Here is a 24477-nt window from a genome sequence, read left to right on the forward strand (position 1 = left end):
CAGTGACTAGCGATTCGGAAGTAGTTTGTCACTCTTTCTTCCTAGTCTGTCTTTGTTTTGTAGCTCATCTGAAACCTTTCCACCATGGGTGAATCGTTTTTGGATCGTTATAAGTGACTGTATTTAATACGAACACTCTCCACTGAGGCATTCTGAAGCTGCTGTGCTTGGCTTCTTTCCATTACCATTAAAAAAGTAAGAGTTGGCTCTACTGACAAATTCCTGGTGTAATTTTGCCACAATAAAAAAATCTAAATGCTCTCATGGTCACTGAAGCAATCAAACTAGACAGAACTACTATGTGCTTACAAAATGTATTATAAGTCAACAGGAAGATATGGGAATCTATCATTAAAATGATAAAAGGTTAATATGTACTAGTATATCATCCCAATTAGAATAGATTTTTAAAGCTGACCTGAATTAGAACCTTATTTTATTAAATGATTCATTCAACAGAAAGGTATGAAAATGTATTGCTGTGTTTTCCAAACACTTTCTTCACAGAACCTGTTCTCCCCAATAAGAAATTTTTATGCAGAATCCCAATTTATATCCCGGTAACTGTGAAATCTCTCTAGGATACAGGGAGCTTAGCTTCATATCCTTGCCCTCTGTGCCATATGACTCTCCTTGGTAGAGTCTTGGGTTCTAAGGAATTCAGTTAGAAAATCCCCAAAGTAGTAGAAAGAGTATGAAATCTAGAATCACAATTCTGCCATTTACACGCCATAACTTTTAAGTTAACCCTCTGAGGATTCTTATATGGCACAAAAATTTTTTTAGAGAATTTTTTTCTAAATCTTTGTAACCTAAACACTATTATAACAAAGCTGATGAAATATATATATTATATGCAAAGCTCTTTCCTGAGTAAGGTAAAAATGCCACAATCTGGTTGTATACATTTAACAACAGCACAATGCAATTCTGCTATTCAAAGTTCTACAGCATCAGTATGCCTAGTGCCTAGAGCAATTAAATGTAGGTAAGCAATAAATGCAGAGGCTGAAGTGGTGGGAAACGTCACAGAGATGGAGTGATATGTAAACTGAACTCTTGACACTGTACAGGAAGGTTTTAACAGAGCAGAACTGAGACTGCTACTCTAAGAAGCTGGCCCTTGAATGGCATCTGGGAACTTGACTAGTATGAAACTCCCTAACATGTAGTTTATGGGGAACACCTGCATTATGCAGGAAGGCTGGAACTTTGGTATGTACTAGGCAGAGGGTACCTACATCATCAACCCCAAATAAAAACCTTGAACACTGAGTCTCTTCTGTACATCCCTGGTATAAACACACATCTTATCACAACTTGCTGACGGAGTCATTATCAGGTCTATGTTTGCAAGGCTCTATTCTAGTGTTGAACTTCCGGTGTGGCACTGTAGGACAAGCACAAGGTTCAAACCCACCAGCTAGCTGTTCCTAGGAAACTCTATACAGGGTTGCTATGTATGAGTCAGAACGGATTTGACAGCACTTAACAACAACATGTGACCTAAGGCAGGACTCTTGGGAAAGCATACCAGGTTTCCTCCAGACTGCACCCCTACAACTTCTCCTCTGGCTGATTTTGCTTTATAGCCTCCTTTCACTGAAGTTAAGTAAATCACAGCTGTGAACCCAATTATGTGCTGAGCTCCTGCAGAGCAGGGGTGGGGAGCCTTTTCCTGCCAAAATTTGTAACATCATTCACAGGCCATACAAAATTATTAATTTAAAAATTAGCCTGCTATATGTGATCAAACATTTAATTAACTCACTCCTAATATAAAGGCTGGAGTCCTGGTGTGGCACTAGGGATTAATGTGCCAGACTGCACTGCAAGGTCGGCAGTTCAAGCTCACCAGCTGCTCCTTGGAAACCCTATACACGGTCGCTATGGGTCGGAACCAACTCGACAGCACTTAACAACAACAATATGATGGCTGGAACTGCTACTACCTTGACAGGGTCAGACCAAATGATTTCGAGGGCCTTATACAAGCCACAGGCCAGACGTTCCCAATCCCTTCTCTAGAGAATCACCCCAAGCTTGGAGCCAGGGATGTTAGCGACCCTACATTATCTATAAGTGCTATCTAGCCATTCAAATTGCAATCCTTTTACACAACCTTATTTTTAAGCTCAATTTATGCTTCTATGCCATTCAAACAACAGGCCTTAAAAAGGTAAATGAGGAACAAAAACAAGAGGAACCAAGTTTTTGCATTAAATACTGTCCTTGATATATCCTATCTCATGCTGAAAGCCAGCCCTGAAAATGAGGACCAGCACTTCAGAGGTGACTTGAAAATGGACAGCACAGCTTTCCCAGACGAGATGACTTAGAACAAACTTGGTAGCTGTTGTGTGTCAGTTCTACATCCACATCCCAAAGCTACAATACTAACAATTCCCACTTCAAATAAACCATTTTTCTGAAAATAAACTAATACTCTCCCCACTTTGCTTCCCTGTTACCTTTCCATGTTTTCAGCTTAAATTAAAAAATTACCAGTGATAGTAAGGGTGAAGAAATATTACCAGTCTGACTGCTTGTTTCATTTTGTCTGAAGCAATTGCCAAGATTTCTGTAGTAGGATTGAAGGTCAGAGAAGTAACACCTGTAACCAAGTTCATTATCGCTTTTATCGGCTTTGGATTTGGTTCTTGGAGACAAGAATCTTGATTATATATGTTTACCACTCCACAATTAGAACTGCAAAAAGAAAAGGGAAACTAGTAAATCATTAAACACAAAGGATTAAGACACTAGCAAAAGTGCTTTGACAACCAAAGCGAATTTAATATAGAAGTTACCCTACAAGCTGGTATTTGTACAATCATACTGTGTTACAGAAGGAGCTCTGGTAGTGTAGTGGTTACGAGTCGGGCTGCTAACCTCAAGGTCAGCAGTTCGAAACTACCAGCCGTTCTTGCGGGAGAAAGATGAGGCTTTCTGCTCCTGTAAAAATTTATAGCCTCAGAAACACTGTGCAGGGTTCACTATGAGTTGGAAGCGACTCTCCGGTACTTAACAACAACTACTACTGTTATAGAAAGACCAGAAACGGGAAAGTTCGTATCAAGACAAACATTAAGACACAGTCTATTAATTCTACTTTAATCTTGCTCAACTCTTTTGTTAACTCTGGCAGTTTTTCAATTACAAGTCTAGATAGAAAATCCAAGAAAAGCTTATTTTTATGGTGGTTGTTAAGTGCTGGAGAGTCAGTTCTGACTCATAGTGCACCAGGTATTGGGTTTCCAAGGAGCAGCTGTTGGGTTTGAACCACCAACCTTGCAATTAGGAGTCCACTGCTTATCCTATCATGCTAACTCTATGCCAGGCACTATTTAGGTGCTTAGGCTATAAAGGTGAACAGAAGAGACCAAGACCCACAACACTCATGGTGCTAACATCTTTCTTTTTATTCTACTGTGTATGTAACTGCCTTTCCCCTATTTATACCTCCTCCTTTTTGCTTTGTTTGTGAGAACTCCCAAACAGCAGCAGTCGTAGCAGGCATTTTAGTTATGCTTTTCCAGGAATCTCTCCAAGTCAAAGGTTCTGGAAGGGATTATTCATTTCAAATCTACTAATGCATTTATAGTAACAATGAATCACATCCAATACTCTTTACAAGTAAATCCTAATGACTTTATATCTGTAACGAAGACTTAACATAAGGTTTTAAACAAAAGCTGTTTTATCTCAAAGCTCAGAACTACATAATATTATGGGCATTATTTATAAGGTACAGGAACAAGGTACGTGTCATCCACAAATATTTAATACAAACATAATTAGTAATTAGTAAGCCTGAAAGATTGCAGCAAATTAAACCACAATCTCACAAGGGTAACACCAGGGAATTCAACCAGTGTATTTATCCCTATCACTCAAAATATCTCATTTATTCACTTAACACCACTTCAGGGAGAAAGATAAGGCTTTCTGCTCCCATAAAGATTTATAGCCTCGGAAATCCTGTACAGGGTCGCTATGAGTCAGAACCACCCACCAACACTGATTGCTTACAACAAGCTATATGAAAGTTACCACAGCTTTAAAACGTGCATGGAATAGCCGGGGGGGAGGGAGTACATGCATGAAACAGATACAAGAGAAAGCAATACAAAACTAAGCTACATCTGTCTAGAACCTCCAACAAGAAGAAAGAGAAACATCAGTCTGAGATGAAGCTGCTCCACATAAAGCTTGTGGAAGAACTCAACCATGGGCTCAGCAAGAAGAACGAGGTAAAAAACCCAGGTATCACAGATTAAGAGGAAGAGTAGGAAAAAGGGAGAAATAAGCATTCATATGCTGATGCTGTGGGATAAAGCACTGGATGAAAAGGACAGTGTGAGCCACAAGGTTCACACCAGCTGCTCCTCAAAAACCCTATATAGGGTCACTATTAGTTGACACCGATGGCACTTAACTGACCCTACACCCCTTCCCTGACTGAAGGAAGGAGACATGGTCTGTGTGACTGCCAGCCTCCCACTAGAGCAAATGAACCACCACAAAGTGTCCTGGCACACAAAGTTCTTTCCAAAACCAGCCGCTGTCATCAACTCTACTCACAGTGATCCTATAGGATAAAGTAGAACCACCACTAGCGTTTCCTAGGCTGAAATCTTTATGGAAGCAATTCACTACATCTTCTGTGGATCAGCTGGTGGGTTTGAATGGTCAACCTTTTGGTTTGCACTGGTGCACTTTACTCACTGTGCCACCAGGACCTTTCTCTTACCCAAAAGTAATGATGAACTGGGACTAGGAATCGTGGTAGTGGGAATCACAATTGAAAAGACATATAGAAGAATACAGCAGGAACACAAACAACATCACGAGCAAGAAGAAACTATAGGCAGAACAGTGGTTATCGACCAGGAGACACCTGGCAGTATCTGAAAACATTTCTGGCTGTCACAATGAGGCTGGTGGTGGGGTAAGGGTCAGGAGGGTGGTACAACTAGAATCTGGCAGCTTAACATCCTACAGTCCCCACAGCAAAGAACTGTGTAGCCCAAATTATCAGGAATGTAGGGGTTGCAGAGAATAAAAAGCTGCCCTTTTTAGACTGGTTCTCAAACTTTACAGTACTAAGAATCAGCTATTGTTGTTAACTGCTGTTGCATCAACTCTGACTCACAGCGACCCTGTATAGGGTTTCTGAGGAGCAGCTGGTGGATCTGAACTTGGGTTCATTGTCTAGTGTTGATCCTACAGAGCCACACCAGAAGCCCTTAAAAGTCAGCTTGTGTATGAAAAAGTAAATTCCTAGTATCTCAGGGTCCCACCCCACTCCAGCACTGATTCATACACCTGGGAGGAAGTCCAACAACCTTCATTTTTAACCACCACTTCAGGAATACTGACGAAGCTCTGGTGTTATAGTGGATTATGCTAACCACAAGGCTACAGTTCAAATCCACCAGCCAATCTGCAGGAAAACGAGGAAGCTTTCTGCTCCCATAAAGATTTATAGCCTCTGAAACCCTACACAGGGTTGTTATGAGCTGGAATCGACTTGATGGTAAGTGGGTTTGGTTTGGATTCAGGTATACGGGTACTGGAAGGGGTCTAAGGACTATCCGTAAGTAAAAAGTCAGGGGTAAGGGTGGGCACTGTACATAATAGCTGAGAGTGCGAGAAGCTATAGAATCATAAAATAACATCCTACTGAGGGGTTCAGAAACAGTCCAGTCCCTAAGACTGCTTGAAACCTTCAATGGTTCACTTCCATTTTTGTGTGGCTTTACTATATAGCTGTTTTCTTCTTTACTATTCCATGGAGGTGGCCTGAGGAAGTCTGCACTTCAAGTTAAAAATCTGACACAACCATAGCAACCTGCTCCTCACAGTCTACACAACCTCAGACTAAACAAGCTGAAAACAGAACTCAAAATTCTCTCCTTGGCTGAACTCTACAGATATGCCTCTCACCCCCAGTCACCTCTCTCCACTGACTCTTACCCCCAAGGTGCTATTCCACTCTGATGCCTACAGCTTCAGAGCATGCCTGCTCCTGTCCCACCACATTTTCTAAGCAGTCACCAAATACAATACAAACCTCTATTGCCTATCTTCCCTGTCCCCATTCCCACTGCACTAGTGATGGCTGTCCCTTACTGCCTGGATCATGACTTCAAGGCTCATTTCTCTGCCGCCCTTTCTCTTCTATATACAGTCAAACCCTAATGTTCCGATCTACCCTGGATGGTTTCTCTTTCTACTCAATAGCCAAACTCTTTGATATGGCATACAAGTGGTACCTTGCCTGCTTACCTTTGTAACCTAGACCTGTTAGGACTCATCTCATCTATATTTCACTCTGAACTCACCTCCGTATCTTAACTCCTTCCACTACCTGCAATGCCTTTCTTTGAATCCTTCCTGCCCTCAGCATGTTCAGCTCAAGTGCCAATATCCCCAATAAAACTTACAATACAACCATGTCCTCAAAGATTCTCTAGATGAATTTTTATAAAATGAAACCCATTTTATATGGTGAATGCTAAAATTTAAGGACTATAACCTCCTGACCAAAAGCATAATGAATCTCACAATTTTCTACAGCCCTGGGAGCATTCAGTATCCTTTTAAAATAAAACCAAACTATTTAATAGATGGCTATGTGGAAAGAACACAGAAATGGGAACCAAACCACCTTTCAGATCCAGTTCTTCCAAAAACCAACTTCATGAGTAACACCAGTAACTTAAATTACCTATGTCTTAACTCAGTTTTGTCATCAATAAAATCACCTCTCTGCAAGATGCTCTCCACCTGCACTGTCCAGTATGGCAGCTACGTGTGGTTACTGAGCACTGGAAATGTGGCTCATGTTACTAAGGAACTCAATTTTTAAGCAAATTAATGTAAATAATTCCATATGACTAGATGCTACTGTAATGAATGTGCAGGCTCATGCAATTAGTCACGGAGAAACCATACAGAAATTATTATTGTTAAGTGCCATCGAGTCAGTTCCCATATAGGGTTTCCTAGGAGCTGCTGGTGAGTCTGAGCCACAGATCTTGTGGTTCAAACTGACTTTGTGGTCCAGTGTTTATCCTACAGTGCCACATCCAAAAATGGAAACCATGTTAATAAACAAATGGAGTAGTAAAAGAAAAAAAAAATCATTATGAGAAAAAATGGATACTAAAAACATACTATATAGAGCAAACATAATGAAAGACAAACTTTGGTTGCTAGCTTTAAGTTACAGATGTCTAACTGCCACATTCTCCAACTCTAGGAAGGACACTGATATCACACATACCTTAAAGCAAAGATTTTAAGCCAAAGGTTTACAGCTCTGATATAACAGGTGAGGAAAACAGCACTCCTAGGTACATTTAGGAACTTCAAAATGTAAAGCTATATAAAGCTGATGCCCAGAATGTTTGAAGATGCCTTTTCAAAGTGACTGTATATATACAGCATAAAAGGATTCAACGGTTATTAAGTGCCACCAAGCTGGTTCCGACTCACAGCAACCCTATCTAGGGTTTCTGAGCAGTCATGGTGGGTCTGAACTGCCAACCTTGCAGTTAGCAGTCCTAGAGCACCACACCAGAATCACCCAAAACAAATACTACTTTTCTTTACTTTTTGGAAGCCCCCTGCATCATTTACGGATTCTTCTCCTAGAAACCACCTGCAGCTCTCTGGAAACCCTACACAAGGTCACTATCAGTTGGAACCAACTCAATGGCACTTAATAACAAGAACAAAGCGCACTATACTGATGATCCTAAAATGACTAAACAACAAACACGCAAACTAACCCACTGCCATCAAGTTGATTCCAAGGTATGGCGACTGCACTTCATAGGATTTTCTTAGTTACAATTGTTTAATTAACGAGCTCTGGTAGCGTAGTGGTTACGAATCGGGCTGCTAATCTCACGGTCAGTGGTTTGAAACTACCAGCTGTTTCGTGGGAGAAAAATGAGACTTTCTGCTCCCATAAAGATTTACAGCCTCAGAAACCCTGTACAGGGTCACTCTGAGTCGAAACTGATTCCATGGCACACAACAACAACCTCTGTTTACCTAACTATAAAGTGGGGATAATAAGACCTACATCATGAGGTAGGAAATGAAATATTAAATTGAGTTATATGAAAACGACTTAAAACAAAGTTTGGCACATAGTAAATGCAGAAGACATTTTTTGCTATTATCAAAATTTTTATTGTAATTATTACTCAGAGTACAATTTGAACTCAGATGGAAATTACAGCTCATCAAGACAACAAAATTTAGATGGCAATCACAGCTCATCAAGTCAACAAATCTTTAATCAAATGGTAGGACTCTAATCAGAAAACATAACAATTGGTATTTCCATGATTTTGGCCTGTTGTTGGTGTCAAGTTGGATCAGATTCATAGCAACCCTATGTACAACAGAACAAAACACTGCCCAGTCCTGTACCAGCTGCACAATCATTCCTATGTTTGTGCTAATTGTTGTAGCCACTTTGACCTAGTTTGCAAAATGCAAAGACCTCAAAAGTGGTTTCTAAGTTGCATACTCCCAGTAAAACCAGGAGCCCCAGCTAGCGAGATTGGTCCTGCAGCTGCAGCATAAGATGATCCTAACTTCTTTACTGTCAGCAGAGTGGATAAAGTAATAGCAACAGAGTGGACAGGATTCTCCTATTCACTGACGATGTCACTAATTCTGGTGAGCTACCTTCTGAGATAAAGGCCTACGTACTTAAAGGAATGTCCCATGTCAGGGAGGGTTATCCATGTCGCAACTGTTTCCCCTTGTTCTTCAGTATGCACTGTTTTATTCACACTGAGCATTCAAAAGTGTTTGTCCTTTTGACTAGCTGACGTCTAGACCAAATTTAAAAGAAAAATGCTGCTGGAGATTCAAGTCTGATCCATGAGGACCCATGTAAGTCTCAGGAGAGCTGTACTCCATAGGGTTTTTAGTGGAAGTACAAGGGGGCTTCAAAAAGTTCCTGGAAAAATGGAGTTAAAAGATAATGGAATTTCCACAAACTTTGGAAGCCCCTCAAATACACATCACTGGGTGTTAACTCCAGGAAGCTGCTGGGCTGCCTCAAACTGTCAACCTTTTGGTTAGTACCCAAGCACATTCATCAAGGGACTCCCTAAACCAGACAGGAAATCATAAAATCAAACACATTACTGCATTTACAGAAGATCCAGCAAACGCACAACTTAAAGGGCACTTCACTTGGAAAGACTATTCCATAGAATTCAAGACCCTACTTTGTTCAAGATTTCAGCAGTGTCTTACAGAATGTTTGGGGACATCAGTGCTCCATCTATGAAATCAGGTTAGTCTAGAATGATTTCTCAGATATGTTCCAACCCCGTCATTAAAACTTCTTAGTCCTAACCAAAGATCTTGAGGAAATGAGTTGCTGGGCCTGGGGGCTCAGGACCATAGTTTCAGGTGACATCAAGGTCAAATGATACAAAACAGTCTACAAACACACTCTTCTACATCCTGTTTTGGTGAATTGCAACTGGGTCTTAAAAACTTGTAAGGAAGGATTCATCTATGATCTCTCCCTTAAGGAGGATCAAAAAGCGAAGAAAATCCAAAGACCCATGTAAATAATTAGTCCAAAGGGCAAATGGACCACACGAACCCCAGCCTCTGTGACCCTGAGACGAGAAACACTAGAATAGTGCCCGGTCATCACTGCCCACTGGTCTGACAGATCACAGTAGGAGGTCCTGAATAGAGTAGGGGGAAAAGTGGAAAAAACTCTGAATCATGAAAGACCAGGATCACTGGTCTGATATTGTTGTTAAGTGCCATCAAGTTGGCTCTGACCCATAGCCACCCTGCATAGGGTTTCCCAGGAGCAGCTGGTGAGCTTGAACCGTCGACTTTGCAGTCTGACGCATTAACCCACAGCGCTGGTCTGATAGACTATGGCTATTAGACACCCATCAAGCTCAGAATTGAGTTCACCCTCAGGCTCTGCTTTCAAACATTAGACAGCCAATGTCCCGGTGAGCCATCACTCATCTGAGAACAAAAGGCAGCATACAGCACCAGTGACAGGAAGGGATTGGAAAGAAGGACAAATGAAAACAGTGAACACAGGAAGGAAAGGGATTGCAATCCATTGCCAAACAAAATGTGTATGAGTTATTGAATGGAAAACCAACCTGCTCTGTAAACTTCCACTCAAATCTTAACAAATCAATCAATCAATATATAATAAACAGTAATTAATCAAAAACATGAAAAAGGTATAGTGAACTAAAAAACTTGCAATTTACAATATTTTAGTTTCCCCATTTCCCTAGCAAATCAAGACTGTAAATAAAAACAGCTACCTTGAGTCAGGACACTGGATAACAAGAGTTAAGAAATTCAAACTAAGTAACAGATGAGTTTTGAGATCAAGGAAGTTAATTCCTAGAAGCAAAGGTCAAAACAGACAGATTTCACACCCATGTTAAGAGGTTTATGCCTCTCCTACCACTTTCTGCCTGGCTCCTCCACCAATAACTCTCACCCTTAGGAGAGTTACTCTAATAGGGGTAGAGCCTTTTTTTTACAGAGTACCAATAAAATCCTAGTGATGATCTTTGACTAAGCACATCAGAATTCAGTTATACTGAAGGTCAGTAATATCAAGACTTTAAGCTACTAATGCTAGATTCTTTCCTATTTGGGTCTTTCAAAGAGAATTGGTAAAAAATGACACCAAGAAAAGAGCAAAGACCAGAAAATGGTTTCACAAATTTGAGTGAAAGTTATTCTTGTGCAATTCTTACCCCACACAGACAAAAGCAGATCTGCTTAAAATCACTTATAATTAAACACCAGTCTTCATATTAAAGGAGCTTTCATCCCAGAAGACTTGCCAATCAAAAACCGCTGCTTCACTCATGCTGAGCTGTCCTTCCTATAGGTTTGGCATGGGTGTTATTGTTGTTATGTGCCATCAAGTCAGTTCTGACCCACAGTGACCTTGAACAGGGATTCTGAGGAGTGGCTGGTGAGTTTGAACCACCAACCTTACAGTTCAAACTGACTTTGCAGTCCAGCACCATGGAATACAAAGGAGCTCTGGTAGCGTAGTGGTTAAGAATCGGGCTGCGAACCTTAAGGTGAGCAGCTTGAAACTACCAGCTGTTCCGCGGGAGAAAAGATGAGGCTTTCTGCTCCTGTAAAGATTTACAGCCTCGGAAACCCTGTACAGGGTCGACTATGAGCCAGAACCGACTCCTCGGCACATCACCACCACCACAGAATACAGAAGGAAACCAAGCCCAAACCCAAACCCATTGAGTTGATTCTGATGCACAGAACCGCTATAGACAGAGTAGTCCCACAGGGTTTCCAAGGCTGTAAGCAATAAACTGCCAACCTCAAGGTCAACAGTTCAAACACATCAAGCTGCTCCTCTGAAATGCTATGCAGGGTCACTGTAAGTCAGAACCAACTCGATGGCACTTCATAACAATCTTTACAGAAGCCAACGGCTACAACTTTCTTCCATGTAACGGCTGGTGGATTTGAACAGATGACCTTTAAGTCATATGCTTAACCATTTCTCCAACACCAAGTTACCTACAGCAGATCAACATGAAGCAGTTCTGCATCTTGAAGCTCCACAGTTTGGTTCCTCCAAGACCCTAAAAGTAGGAGCGGACCAAAGAAGTAGGGATACTTACAAATGGATTTCCCAATTTAACCTTAGAGAGTGAAATGAAGAAAAAGTAGAGAGTATGCTATGCTCTAGACAGCAAAATCCACTTGACCCCTCACCCCTGGGAAATGTTGGCTGATTCAGCTGCATTCCATCTAATAAAAGTAAAAATCTACTGTCTGATGTTCTTCAATTACTGGAGCTGGGTTAATGATAGTTTAAAATTACTGGTAAATATCCACTACCTACCTCACTCCCCTCCAACCTGCATCTTTCAAATCAAGTACATAAAGCCATTCTTCCCTGTATGTAATAACTATTTTTTCAAGTACAACATAGTAATGTGTTTTAGATCCTTTTAAAAGTTTCTACAAAGAAGCTCTAGTAGCATAGTGATTACGAATCGGGCTGCTAACCTCAGGGTCATCAGTTCGTAACTACCAGCTGTTTCGCGGGTAAAAGATGAGGCTCTGCTCCCACAAAGATTTACAGCCTCGGAAACCCTGTACTAGGTCGCTATGAGTCGGAACCAACTCCACGGCACATAACAACAAAAGTTTCTACAAACCTAACAGGAGTCCTGGTGTGGCGCTGCGGGCTAATGAGCTAGATACACAGCAAGGTCAGTTTGGACCCTCAAGGTCAACGGCTGCTCCTGGAAAAATCTATACAGCATATCACAGTAAGTCAGAACCAACTCGCTGGCAATTAACAACAATACTAATTCCAAGGAACATGACTTTTTCTGATACCACCTACCTAGATGAAGGAAAAAAATTGCTTTTATGAATCTTTAAGATTTACACCCTAAGTTTAACTGATACTGGTTCCTCATCAACAGAAGCGGAAAAAGCAATGGGAAAACTTGATGTGATCAAATGGCTATCTCAAATACAAGGAAAAATACAACAGTAAAAGACAGTCTAGTATTGGGTAAACTACCATTTCTCTTACTTGCAGTTCAGACAACAGAATGCAGAAGGTTCGTCTAGATTTACTGATTCCATGTTACTAAACAGTCATTAACAGAACTACTCATGTACCATCTAGTCTAGTCAATTCTTTAACACCTCCCTATGGAGTCCTGGTGTGGTGCTGTGGGCTAATTCATCAGACTGCAAAGTCATCTGAACTGCAAGATCAGTGGTTCAAGCTCACCAGCTGCTCCTTGGAAACCCTACACAGGGTCACTAAGGGTCGGAATTGACTCGACAGCACTTCACAACAACAATAACCAGAATAGAGTCCTGGGGTGGCGCTGTGGGTTGTTATGCACTGGACTGCAAAGTAGCTTTGAACCACAAAGCCGACAGTTCAAGCTCACTAGCCCCTTCTTGGAAACCGTATACAGAGTCCCTACACACAGGGTGGGAACTGACCCGATGGCACCTAACAACAACATAACCAGAATGTAATTAAGGCTAGGGTACAAGCACCTCTCTGTACTTACCCACAAGCCACATACTGTCCATTCCTCGATGTAGCAATGCTTAATCCATATAAACTGCCTTCATCAGCAAATCTGTTAAGGCACTTCCTAGAATTCACATCCCAAACGTAAACTTCCCCATCCCCTATATTCAAGAGACAAAATGAAGGGCTGGTTAATTTTGCTTTAAAGTTAAAAGGCAAGTGAATAGTAAAATAAACTATAAAAACATACTTAAAATCTCCTAGTTCTATAAAACTAATCTAAAAAGTATTTCTTGTATACATTCACATACAGAAAACTATATCCTCAATTAATCATGAATAAACAATATCTTTAGGTTTAGAGTGAAAATTTAAAGACTCTTAATCTGAGTTGAGCTTTTAGATATAGCTGTTGCATTTACTAAAAGAAAATTCTTAGAAGCCAGGAAAATTTTAAAAACCACCTACCAGCTAACACTTGCAACATCTATCAACAGACATTAACCTACTGCCTTCAAGTCAATTCCAACACATAGCAACCTGCCCAAGAGGGTTTCCAAGGCTGTAAACCTTTATGGAAGCTGATTGGCTGGTGGGTTCTAGTTAATAGCCATGTGCTTTAACCACTGCACCACGGCTCCTGAATGGATATTAGAGTACCTAGTACTTAATGCTAAGGAGCTCTGGTAGCGCAGTGGTTACAAGTCGGGCTGCCAACCTCAGGGTCAGCAGTTCAAAACTACCAATGGTTCTGTGGGAGAAAGCTGCGGCGTTCTACTCCCGTAACGATTTACAGCCTCGGAACCCCTATACAGGGTCACTATGAGTCAGAACAGACTCTATGGTACTTAACAACAAGTACTTAATGCTAAGGAGCTCTGGTACCGTAGTGGTTACGAATCTGGCTGCTAATCTCATGGTCAACTATTCGAAACTACCAGCTGTTTAGCGGGAGAAAGATGAGGCTCTCTGTTCCCATAAAGATTTACAGCCTCGGAAACCTCAGTATCACTATGAGCTGGAACCTACTCAGTGACACACAACCACCACCACAAGGATCCTAACACCCATCTCAAAGATGGCTTCTCAGGTACCTACTTTACCTCTCCCTTTTCTGCGGCTACTGTGCCACAAAAAGTATTAAGTTCAGAGGGAGCATCAAATTCACACTTCTCTATGCTATTTTCCCAGTGAATCTCACTGTTTCAGATATCTTCTTAACTAGTAAAAATACCCCAGGCTAGGGGTGTAGACTGTTGTTATGTGCCATCAAGTAGAATCCGACCCTGTGACCCTGCATGTAGGGTTTCCAAGGCTATACATCTTTACGAGATTAGAAAGCCTCAGCTTTCTCCCATAGAGCAGCTGGTGGCTCCAACCTCCAACCCTGTAGTTGGCAGTTCAGTGCTTAACATACACAGCCACAGTGCTTTCCCAGAGCACAGACTAGGTAGTAGAAAAACATACTTGGAAAAACTGAGCAGGGCCAGATTAACAAGTCCTTGCCTTACATGTTTGCCTGTAGGGAAATGCTGTGATAAAGGGAGGTGGAGAAAGATTTATCCAGCAATAAGCTAAAATGGGAAGAGATGAAAGGCAGGAAGAAAAGCCATTAAATTGTTATGAGTTGATAAAAACTCAGAAAGAGAAAATGACAAATCAAAGAAAAAAAATTTCTTTTAGTTTGAAATAAGATTAACTCATTTAACTCTTAGTGCTAACTGAAAATATTCTTAATAGGTCACAAAACAATATGAATTCCAATTACACAACATAATCCAAGCAGAAGAGGAGCAAGGGAGCGCAATGAGAACCACCACCACGACTGATATGTGAGGCAATTCCTAACTTTACTATATGGCTACTAGGACCTTTCTTATAGACAACTACACCTCTGCAATGGTGATGGTTATATGCCCCGGAGATGTGTTGTGGATAGCGACCCTGTACAGGGTTTCCGGAGGCTGTATATCTTTACAGGAGCAGAAAGCCTCATCTTTCTTCCCCTGAACCGTCGGTAGTTTCTTAGCAGCCCAACTCGTAACCACTACACTACCAGAGCTCCTACACCTCTATATTAGTGACCAAATTTGTAAATATGTTATATTGTTGTTGATGGTTAAGTGCCGTTGAGTCAGTTCCGACCCACAGCAACCCTGTGTAGGGTTTCCGAGGAGTGACTGGTGAGCTTGAACCACTGGCCTTCTGGTTCAAAAGACTTTGCAGCCAGGTGCATTAACCCGCAGCATCACGCCAGAATTAATGCTGCATTTACAAATGTTAAATTTATACTCATAAAGCTTTAATAACAAGATACCATATCCAAAACATCGAGGGACCAATTATCTTAATTTTAAAAATGATTTGAAAGTTTTGGGAATAATCTTCTCAAAAGTTGAGTTTTCAACATGTCACCTCATCATGTAAAAGTCTAGTTCTTATTTTCCTATTACAATAAGTCTAAATTCTTGCATCGGACTTAAGACAACTTTAGTAGCCTGGACTCCAAGCCACCTAATTTCACCTCACCTAGCTTGGCAAAGTTACTTAAATCCTTATGCCTCAGAGAATTGTTTTAAGAATTCAAAAACTGATCCATGTAAAGAAAATGTGGCATTTTTGTTGTTGGTGTTAAGTGCTGTCAAGTCAATTTCAACTCATAGCGACCCCGTATAGGGTTTCTGAGAAGCAGGTGGTGGCTCTGAACTGCCGATCTTTTGGTCGGCAGTCCAGTGCTTATCCTACAGCACCACAACAGTTAGCCATTTATTACTAGTAAATAACTGAAAAGTCAAGTGGCAGTAAAAACGGATTCTAAAAATAAGACTTTCTTACCCAAAGAAGTCTAAAGCTAAATACAAATTTTGGTTGAATTTGAACTGCAAACACACCCCAAGTTAACTTACCTGATGAGGCATATATTTTCTTACTATCTGACGAGAACGTGGATGCTGCAACCCTTCCATTAATTTTCATGCTACCAATCAGTTCTTTAGTCTGAAAGTGAATATTACTTATCAAATTGTTGCAAAGTGTATGAAAGAATCACACTCTACTGAATAAACACAATCTAGTCCTCTATTTTCCAGTATCTATCAACTTTTTCCCTTACGCTCAGATCTTTCCCCAAGAAGTCCACCTGTGCCCACCTACTTGCAAGCAGACACACCAGCAATTAGTAATGGTTCACCTTCATTGATAGTAAGTGAAAATATCCAGCAACACCATTTATGAGCAAGAAGGACCCATCTGGAGAGACTTCGAAGCTCCTCACTATTTTCTCTTTCAAACCTAAGAATGGAGATAAATCAATTAAAATAGGATTGATGGGGTTTTCAAAAGCGCTATCCTTACTGACCTTTTACAATGTCTAAATGCCTCCTGTTACACAAAATCTAGGCTCAGACTTTGAACAATTCCGACACGCTGCATTACTGAGCATGACCTAAATGGTGGTGGTTGTTGTTGTTGTTGTTGTTAAGTGCCTTCGAGTCGGAGCCAACCCACAGCGACCCTGTACAGGGTTTCCGAGGGTGTAAATCCTTACGGAGTAGAAAGCCTCATCTTTCTCCCGCGGAGTGGCTGGTAGCTTCGAACCACTGACCTTAAGGTTCACAGCCCGATTCATAACCACTACGCTACCAGGTAGTGATTGTTAATTGTGCTGTGGAGTCAGTTTCGACGCATAGCAACCCTGTGGAGGGTTTCTGTAGCTGTAAATCTTTATGGGAGCAGAAAGCCTCATCTTTCTCCCACAAAATACCTGGACGTTTCGAACTGCTGACCTTGAGGTTAGCAGCCTAATTCTTGGCCACTATGCGCTACCAGAGCTCTTTCATGACCTAATTGTTGTTAGGTGCCATCAAATTGGTACCGGCTCATAGTGACCTTATGCACAACAGAATGAAACAATGCCCACTCCTGGGCCAACCTCACAATTGTTGCCAAGCTTGAGCCCATTGATGCTGCCACTTTGCCAATCCATCTTGCACTGGGGTCTTCCTCTTTTTCTCTGACCCTCCACCTTAACAAACACGATATCCTTCTCTAGCGACTGGTCCCTCCTGACAATATGTCCGAAGTATGAGAAACGAAGTTTGGCCATCCTGGCTGCATTTCTGCAAACACAGATCTGTTGGTTCTTTTGGCGGCCCATGACACTTTCAATATTCTTCTCCAACACATTAACTCAAATGCATCAATTCTTCTACGGTATTCCTTATTCACTGTCCAGTGTTCACACTCATATGAGGTTACTGAAAATACCATGGCTTGGGTCAGGCTTACCTTAGTCCTCAAGCTGACATCTTTGCTCTTCCACACTTTTGACATCTTCAATCTTTTCTCCATTGATAAATATATTGTTTATTGGTCCAGTGGTGAGGACTTTTGTTTTCTTTACATTGAGATGCGATCCATACTGAAGGCTGTGGTCTTTGATCTTCATCAGTACATGTTTTAAGTCCTCTTCACTTCAGCAAGCACAGTTGTATCATCTGCATATTGCAGGTTGTTAATGAGTCTTCCTCCAATCCTGATGCATTTTTCTTCATATAACCCAGCTTCTCGGATTATATGCTCAGCATACAGGTTGAAGAAATATGGTTAAAGAATACAACCCTGTCGCACACCTTTCTTAATTTTAAACCATTCAGTGTTCTCTTTGAACAATTGCCTCTTAGTCCACGTAGATTCCTCATGAGCACAATTAAGTGTTCTGGAATACTCATACTTCGCAATGTTGTCCATAGCTTGTCATGATCCACACCATTGAAAGCCTTTGTGTAGTCAATAAAGACAGGTACACATCTTTCTGGTATTCGCTGCTTTCAGCCAAGATCCACCGATCATCAGCAATGATATCCCTCATTCCACATCCTCTTCTGAATCTGGCCTGAACCTCTGGAAGTTCTCTGTCAATATATGCTTGCAGCCATTTCTGTATTACCTTTAGTAAAACTTTTTGGGATATCAAAGATATTGTCCGATGATTTCCGCATTCCATTGGGTCACCTATCTTTGGAATGGGCACAAATATGGATCTCTTCCAATCAGTCAGCCAGATGGTTGTCTTCCAAATTTGTTGGCAGGGATGAGTGAGTCCCTCCAGAGCCACCTCACTTTCTTGAAAGATTTCAATTTTTATTCCATCAATTCCTGGAACCCTGTTCTTTGCCAATTGCACCTTGGACTTCTTCCTTCAGTATCATTGGCTCTTGATCATATGCCACCTCTCGAAACAGTTGAACATCAACCATTTCCTCTTGGTACAGTGATACTGTGTATTCCTTCCATCTTGTTTTGATGCTTGACCTAAACTGAAAGTCACACACAAAAGTACTTGACAAACTTCTTTACTACCTAGCTAACATTTATCATTTTAATTACAAGCCAAAGATCCAATTCCCACATGATAGCATGGATCTACTGACTGAAACAAAATGGAGTGGGTTTAGTCAGTAGGTCTTAAATGAGGACCCTTGCAAATGAGGAAGTTTAAAAATTAGCTAAGATGGCCTTCTGGTCCTAGAAGAGGACAGGGAGAATTGGGCTTGCTTAAACCCACCCAGACAGTTATCCTAAGAATTAAGCAGCTGAGATCCTAGAGGTAGAATGTTTGAGGAAGTTTGTTGATTTGTTTCTTTTTCCCTAAAGGTAGATGGTTTGAGGAATTTTATTGCCTCATTGTTTCTTTTTTCCAATGAATGCTATCTTGATGTTAAAATAGATGAAGGGTACAACTTACCCTATATAATGTGCCCGCTCTTTGTGAAAGACAGGATGGTCTTGAGATATTATTCTCTCCATCCTCCAGACTTTCTGCTAATAAAGCTTGGATTGTCTCTGTGATTGACTACAGTGACTGGTGACAAACTCTTGTTTCGGTTTGGCAACACATATAGTAAACATATCACCTCATTTTCCCAGTATCAGTAGTAATGATGTTGTTAAGTACCATTGAGTTGGTTTGGACCCACAGCGACCCTGTACAGGGTTTCCAAGCAGCAGCTGGTGAACATCAACAACCAACCTTGCAGATCAAACTGACTTGGCAGTCCAGTGCATTAACCCACAGCACCACATCAAGACTCCATAAGCAATAATAGCTCTAATTAATAGGGCAAACTATACTGCTTTATTGAAGTTCACAATCAGAAAAACATACACTGCAATTAGAGATAGTCAGAAATAGAATACCACCAATATAACCTAGTTGTTACCACCTACTAAGCATCCCACAATGAATGGGAGACTGACTCTTAATTCTTTGTCTGAAAGAAATTTTAAAAATCACAACATATCAGTATATAAAGAAGCTGGTTAGCTTCTCAGGATATGAACCACGTAGTCAAACCATAAGATCTAGATATATAACCCACAGAATCAATTCCTTACAGAGGACCACGTCCCCTCTCCATGGCTAAACACTTCATACTTACTATGCAGGATACCCCTTCTGATACCAGAATGCGTAGAGAACCGTTACTTATTAAAAATTGCCTAATGTAAAGAATGGAGTCCTGGTGTGCTGCTGTGAGATAACGCACTGGACCACAAGGTCAGTGTTTCACATTTACCAGCCTCTCCTCAGAAATCCTATAAAGGGTCATTATGAGTAAGAACTGACTGGATGGCATTTAACAACAACAATGGAAAGAATGCATGAGAATACGTACAATTGGTGACCTTCTAAAAAAGGAAGTAGACAGCCAGGGAGATGGATGGGAAGACTTTCACTACATACCCTCTTGTATCTATTGGATTTTTATACCATGTGAATGTACTGCCGAGTCAAAAGATAGCTATTAAAAAAATTAAGTCTCTAAGTGAACATAAAATCAGAAAGATATTTAGGAAACTCTCATGAAATACTCTTGCTCCCCATAAGAATGTAGCATACATTGATTGTCCTTGGGAAATGCTGGGTTCCATACAGACCATCTGTACCTGGTTAATAGTCTTTGTTTAGATGGCTCACACTGTTACAAACTGGGTATCACACCATAGTTCCCATGATTGGACTTGTATACTCAAAATCAACTGAGACACGTTATTTCCAATCATTGGGATTATTTCTGCTGATGATCCGCTTGCTTCTCTAGGAACCTACTTCTGTTGAATAATTTTAATCCCGTATTCTGGGTAAAACCTATGTACAATCAATATACAGATACATATCCATATATAAGAAAAAGAAAACTACATTACAATGGGGCGAGGGGAGGAAAGCAAGTTCTAACACAGTGTGAGGCTTAAGTTAAAAGTCCTCTAGACTTAACCCTGACAGTTTAAGTATTGGGCAGTGAGAATGTGAGTATGTGAGAATGAACTAAACTGGAGCCTAGAGCTGAGCACCAGTTCAGCCCTGGCAGGGATAGACGGCACAGGTATCTTCAGAGTAAAATACTGTAGAACACAACAACCCAGCGATTCAGCAACAGAGGCAAAGTGGCACAGAACTCACTATGCATCCCACTGTTCCTCTTCGAGCAAGTAGCTAGAAGACATTACTCTTTTGGCCTAAATAAGCTTATTGTCTTTAGGCAATTTGGAAGAAGAGGGTGTCCTCAAGAAAGAGTACCACCTCCAACAAATAAGGACGGCTGTTGTTTTAGCAATTAGAAAAATAAGAGGACTGTATTTTCATCGTTATAGGTATACAGCATTTTGCCTTTGATCTCACCAAAAATCAAATAACTCACAGCCACTGAGTCAATTCCAACTCAGAGTGACCCTATAAGATACAGCAGAACTGCTCCCTAGGGACGTACAAGCCTGTAAATCTATACAGGAGCAGACACACTCATCTTTCTCCCGAGTCACCAAGAATTGTCAAGTCAGTTTTGACTCACAGTGACCCTGTATAAGGTTTCCAAGGAATGGCTGGTGGGTTTGAACCTTGCAGTTAGCAGTTCAGTGCTTATCCTACTGTGTTACACTAGATGCTAATATCATCGTAACTGTAATCTTTGAGAATCCAGTTAGTAGCTCAGGCAGCCATTGGGATTGTAAGCATTACTGTAATCTCAAACTAGAGGTCAGATAGTTTGTAATATGGCCTGGGGAAAGACGAAATGCTTTAAGGGAGGCTGCTAACCAATTAGTAAAAACAGGAGTGACCAATTTCATTACAATAAAGCCCAACTCCAGAGAGTAGATTGACTGCAATCAGATAACATGCTGTTCCTAACAATGATGGATGGCACTTACCACTTACTGAGCATTTGCCATATGGCAAGGAGTAGCTTAGGAGCTCTTTTAATATTTAACCCTTTAAGTTAGGTTACGAATTGGGCTGTTAACCTCAGGGCCAGCAGTTCGAAACTACCAGCTGTTCCACGGGAGAAAGATGAGGTTTTCTGCTCCTGTAAAGATTTACAGCCTAGGAAACCCTGTACAGGGTCACTATAAGTTGGAACCGACTCCACAGCACATAACAACAACAATAAGTTTATAGAAAGAATCCTGATGTGGTACTGGGGGTTAATGCACCAGACTGCAAAGCCGTCTGAACTGCAAGGTCGGCGGTTCAAGATCACCAGGTGCTCCTTGGAAACTCTATACAGGGTCGCTATGGGTTGGAGCCGACTAGATGGCACTTAACAACAAGTTGATAGAGAAAAACAAGAGGCAAAGATTACGAGACCCTAATATCTACAGTCAAAATAAGTGGCTATTTTGATTACCATATATTTAAATTCTTTTTGCTAAATGTGTATTCAGGTAAAGACAAATCTCTTAAAAAACTGTGTTTTTAAATGACAACCTCAGAATAATGGTTGAATACATTTATAGTTGAAAGAAATGTTTGATTTCAGTTAGAACTTCATAAAAATAAAAATGGTTTTCACATCCAAATCACAAACCCCTGAATGATAATCAAGAAACTGCAAGAGTCTGTGGATCCCAGATTATGAATCCCTATTAGGTTAATAGAAGGCACCATTCATTTTCAAACTAGCATTTACACAGAGGGTAACCACAAGTTTACATATGTGTAAGGCTCAAACTCCTACAGGTTGACAAGTTTTCCTCTTGGCATTTTATGCTAATGGAAGACTAAGAATAGTTCTCAACAGCTATCTACCCCTCAAACTCTAATTCCATTATTCCCAAACTATGCTCACTGAGGAAAGAAACTGAAAAACATTAGAAGGGAAAGATATGTGTATCAAAGAAACCTGGTACACACTCCTACACGCCTAACAAACCCAGAAAAGCTCACTCAGAGTAAACTGCTACAATCTGATGAACTTGACATATACTTCTGGTTGTAGTAGCTCAAAATATCAACCTAGAGGGAAGGAGTCTTCATATCAAGGACCAAGCCTATCCCTTTTGTACACAGGGTTGATGGGGATGGGCATCTTAAGACATTGGCTATCTAAAACGGAGGACGCTATAAAGGCATGAAGTGGCGTGTTTACACATTTTCAAGAGGGAGTTTAAGTTTCACAGTGTCCGGGGGAAGACAGAATTCCCACTGAATAGTTTCATCTTGTCTATATGGGTCTGGTGAAAGGAGATGGGGATAGGATTCTTTTGATTCAATAGTGAGTAATTTGTGATCATGACTAATTGTGATTGTCACAACATAAAGGTAGAAATTGTGTAACAAAAAGTGGGAAGTAGTTAACCTTACATTCTAGGAACAGAGGGCCCTAGGACCATCAAGAGAGAAGAGCATGAGCGTTCGGAACGTGGGACTATAACCAGAGAAGCAGTGACACCAGAGATGGAGGCAGAGGCGATTAAGATGGAAAGATTGAGCAGCTAAAGACTCTAGACTCATGGAAAGAGAATGGTTGTGGGGGCCAGGATGCTTGCAGAATGTGCCTTTTGGTTGTTTAAACAATTATATATTCTTGAATGTTTTTGTGTAAGTCAAAAAAGAAAAAACAGAGGGAATAAAAGCAAATACTGTTAACTGATGATTCATGAAAGAGATTAAAATCATTGCAATGAAATCAAATGTTCACCCATGTAAACTATCACTCAATTCATAATAAAAGCTTTGAAAAATAAAAAGCTCACAAAAGCTTTGAAAAAATAAAAAGCTCACTCACATATATCTTGGCCAATCACTAGCTTCCAAGAGGATCGAGGAAGGGGAATTGCCCATTCCTTTTGATTAGAAAGACTGTATTCAGAGATGGTTAAACATTTTCAAATAAAGTACAATCCAAGAATCAGCAACATCAGCATCATCCAGAAACCTGTTAGAAATGCAGGATCTCAGCTCCAAGCCAGACAGAATCTGCATTTTAAGGAGGTCCAGTGATTCACGTGCACACTGAGATGTCCTGGTTTGAAGTATGAGTAGACGAACTCAGTTATCTACCTGGAAAGGTGCACTGACAGTGTCAGGAGATACTGAATATAAACATCTCGACTCGGTGGCACTTAACAACTGCAGAAAACCGGCTGTCCAAAATTACCCTTTTTTTCACCCCACATGTAGTTTAACAGAGAGGCTGCCAGTGAGCTGCAGCATATGCCAACACCGCCTCCCCAGATTTATGACATTAATCTAATCAACTTCATCACAAGGGTTTTGGTACCCCAGAGATTCAAGGTCTCATTAAATTTTGTAATAATGGAGGTAGGGTGGTGGTGGTGGTGGTGGTGGTGGTGGTGAGCACAAGAGAATGCGCAAAGGTTGAAGACAGAAAAATTTTCAACTAATAAACAGTGTAAGTTAAGTACAGTTGAGTCTTGAACAACGCAGATTTGAACTATGCAGGTTCCTATGTATTTTCTTTAAATGCATGTGAAACTAGTATTTCCGCGTGAGCAGTTCCTTTCTCCAGTAAATTGCATACCACAGTAAAAAGTAACCTCTCCCAGTTGTGTATTTTTCAACGTTTCGTGCAATGCCATAAACCTTGAAGAACAGCATGGAATCCGTACCAAGCAGCACTAGTGATGCTGGAAGTGGTCCACAAAAGCAGTCAGGACATGACAAGACAATGCTGAATTGCTTGATTCATACGACAGATTGAATTCTGCTGTTTCAAGACATTTCAAGACAGATAAATTCATCATAAGGACCATTGTAAAAAAATAAAAAAGGAAATTCATGAAACCTTTGCTTTAGCTACTCTAGGAGGTAGGAAAACATTATATACTTTTGGCAAAATAACTTTTATCTCATTTTGAAGATGCAGCTTTCATGTGGGTGCAGTATATAATCCGTGTAACATATAAGATATGTGTTAATTGACTGTTCATGTTATCAGGCAAGATTTCCAGTCAATAGCAAGCTATTAGACATTAAGTTTTTGGGCAGTCAAAATTATAGATTTTACTGCATGGGGAGAGTCAGCGCCCCAACCCTTGTTTTTTTTTAAGGGTCCACTGTAGCTTGAAAATGTATTATACAACTCCAAAAG

General features: G+C 40.7%; 1 protein-coding gene across 1 annotated transcript in view; it reads right to left on the reverse strand.

Annotated features, from left to right (window-relative positions):
• Positions 1 to 24477, reverse strand: part of UTP18 (UTP18 small subunit (SSU) processome component homolog (yeast)) — a 58758-nt gene that overhangs the window by 16471 nt on the left and 17810 nt on the right. The window contains exons 8-11 of the mRNA XM_006832415.1: positions 16275 to 16375; positions 15991 to 16081; positions 13122 to 13245; positions 2535 to 2709 (exon numbers count right to left, since the gene is read on the reverse strand). Coding sequence (XP_006832478.1) covers positions 2535 to 2709; positions 13122 to 13245; positions 15991 to 16081; positions 16275 to 16375 — 491 coding nt within the window. The remainder of the gene's footprint in view (positions 1 to 2534; positions 2710 to 13121; positions 13246 to 15990; positions 16082 to 16274; positions 16376 to 24477) is intronic.

This window comes from Chrysochloris asiatica, unplaced genomic scaffold, assembly GCF_000296735.1.
Source record: "Chrysochloris asiatica unplaced genomic scaffold, ChrAsi1.0 scaffold00007, whole genome shotgun sequence".
Lineage (NCBI taxonomy): Eukaryota > Metazoa > Chordata > Mammalia > Afrosoricida > Chrysochloridae > Chrysochloris > Chrysochloris asiatica.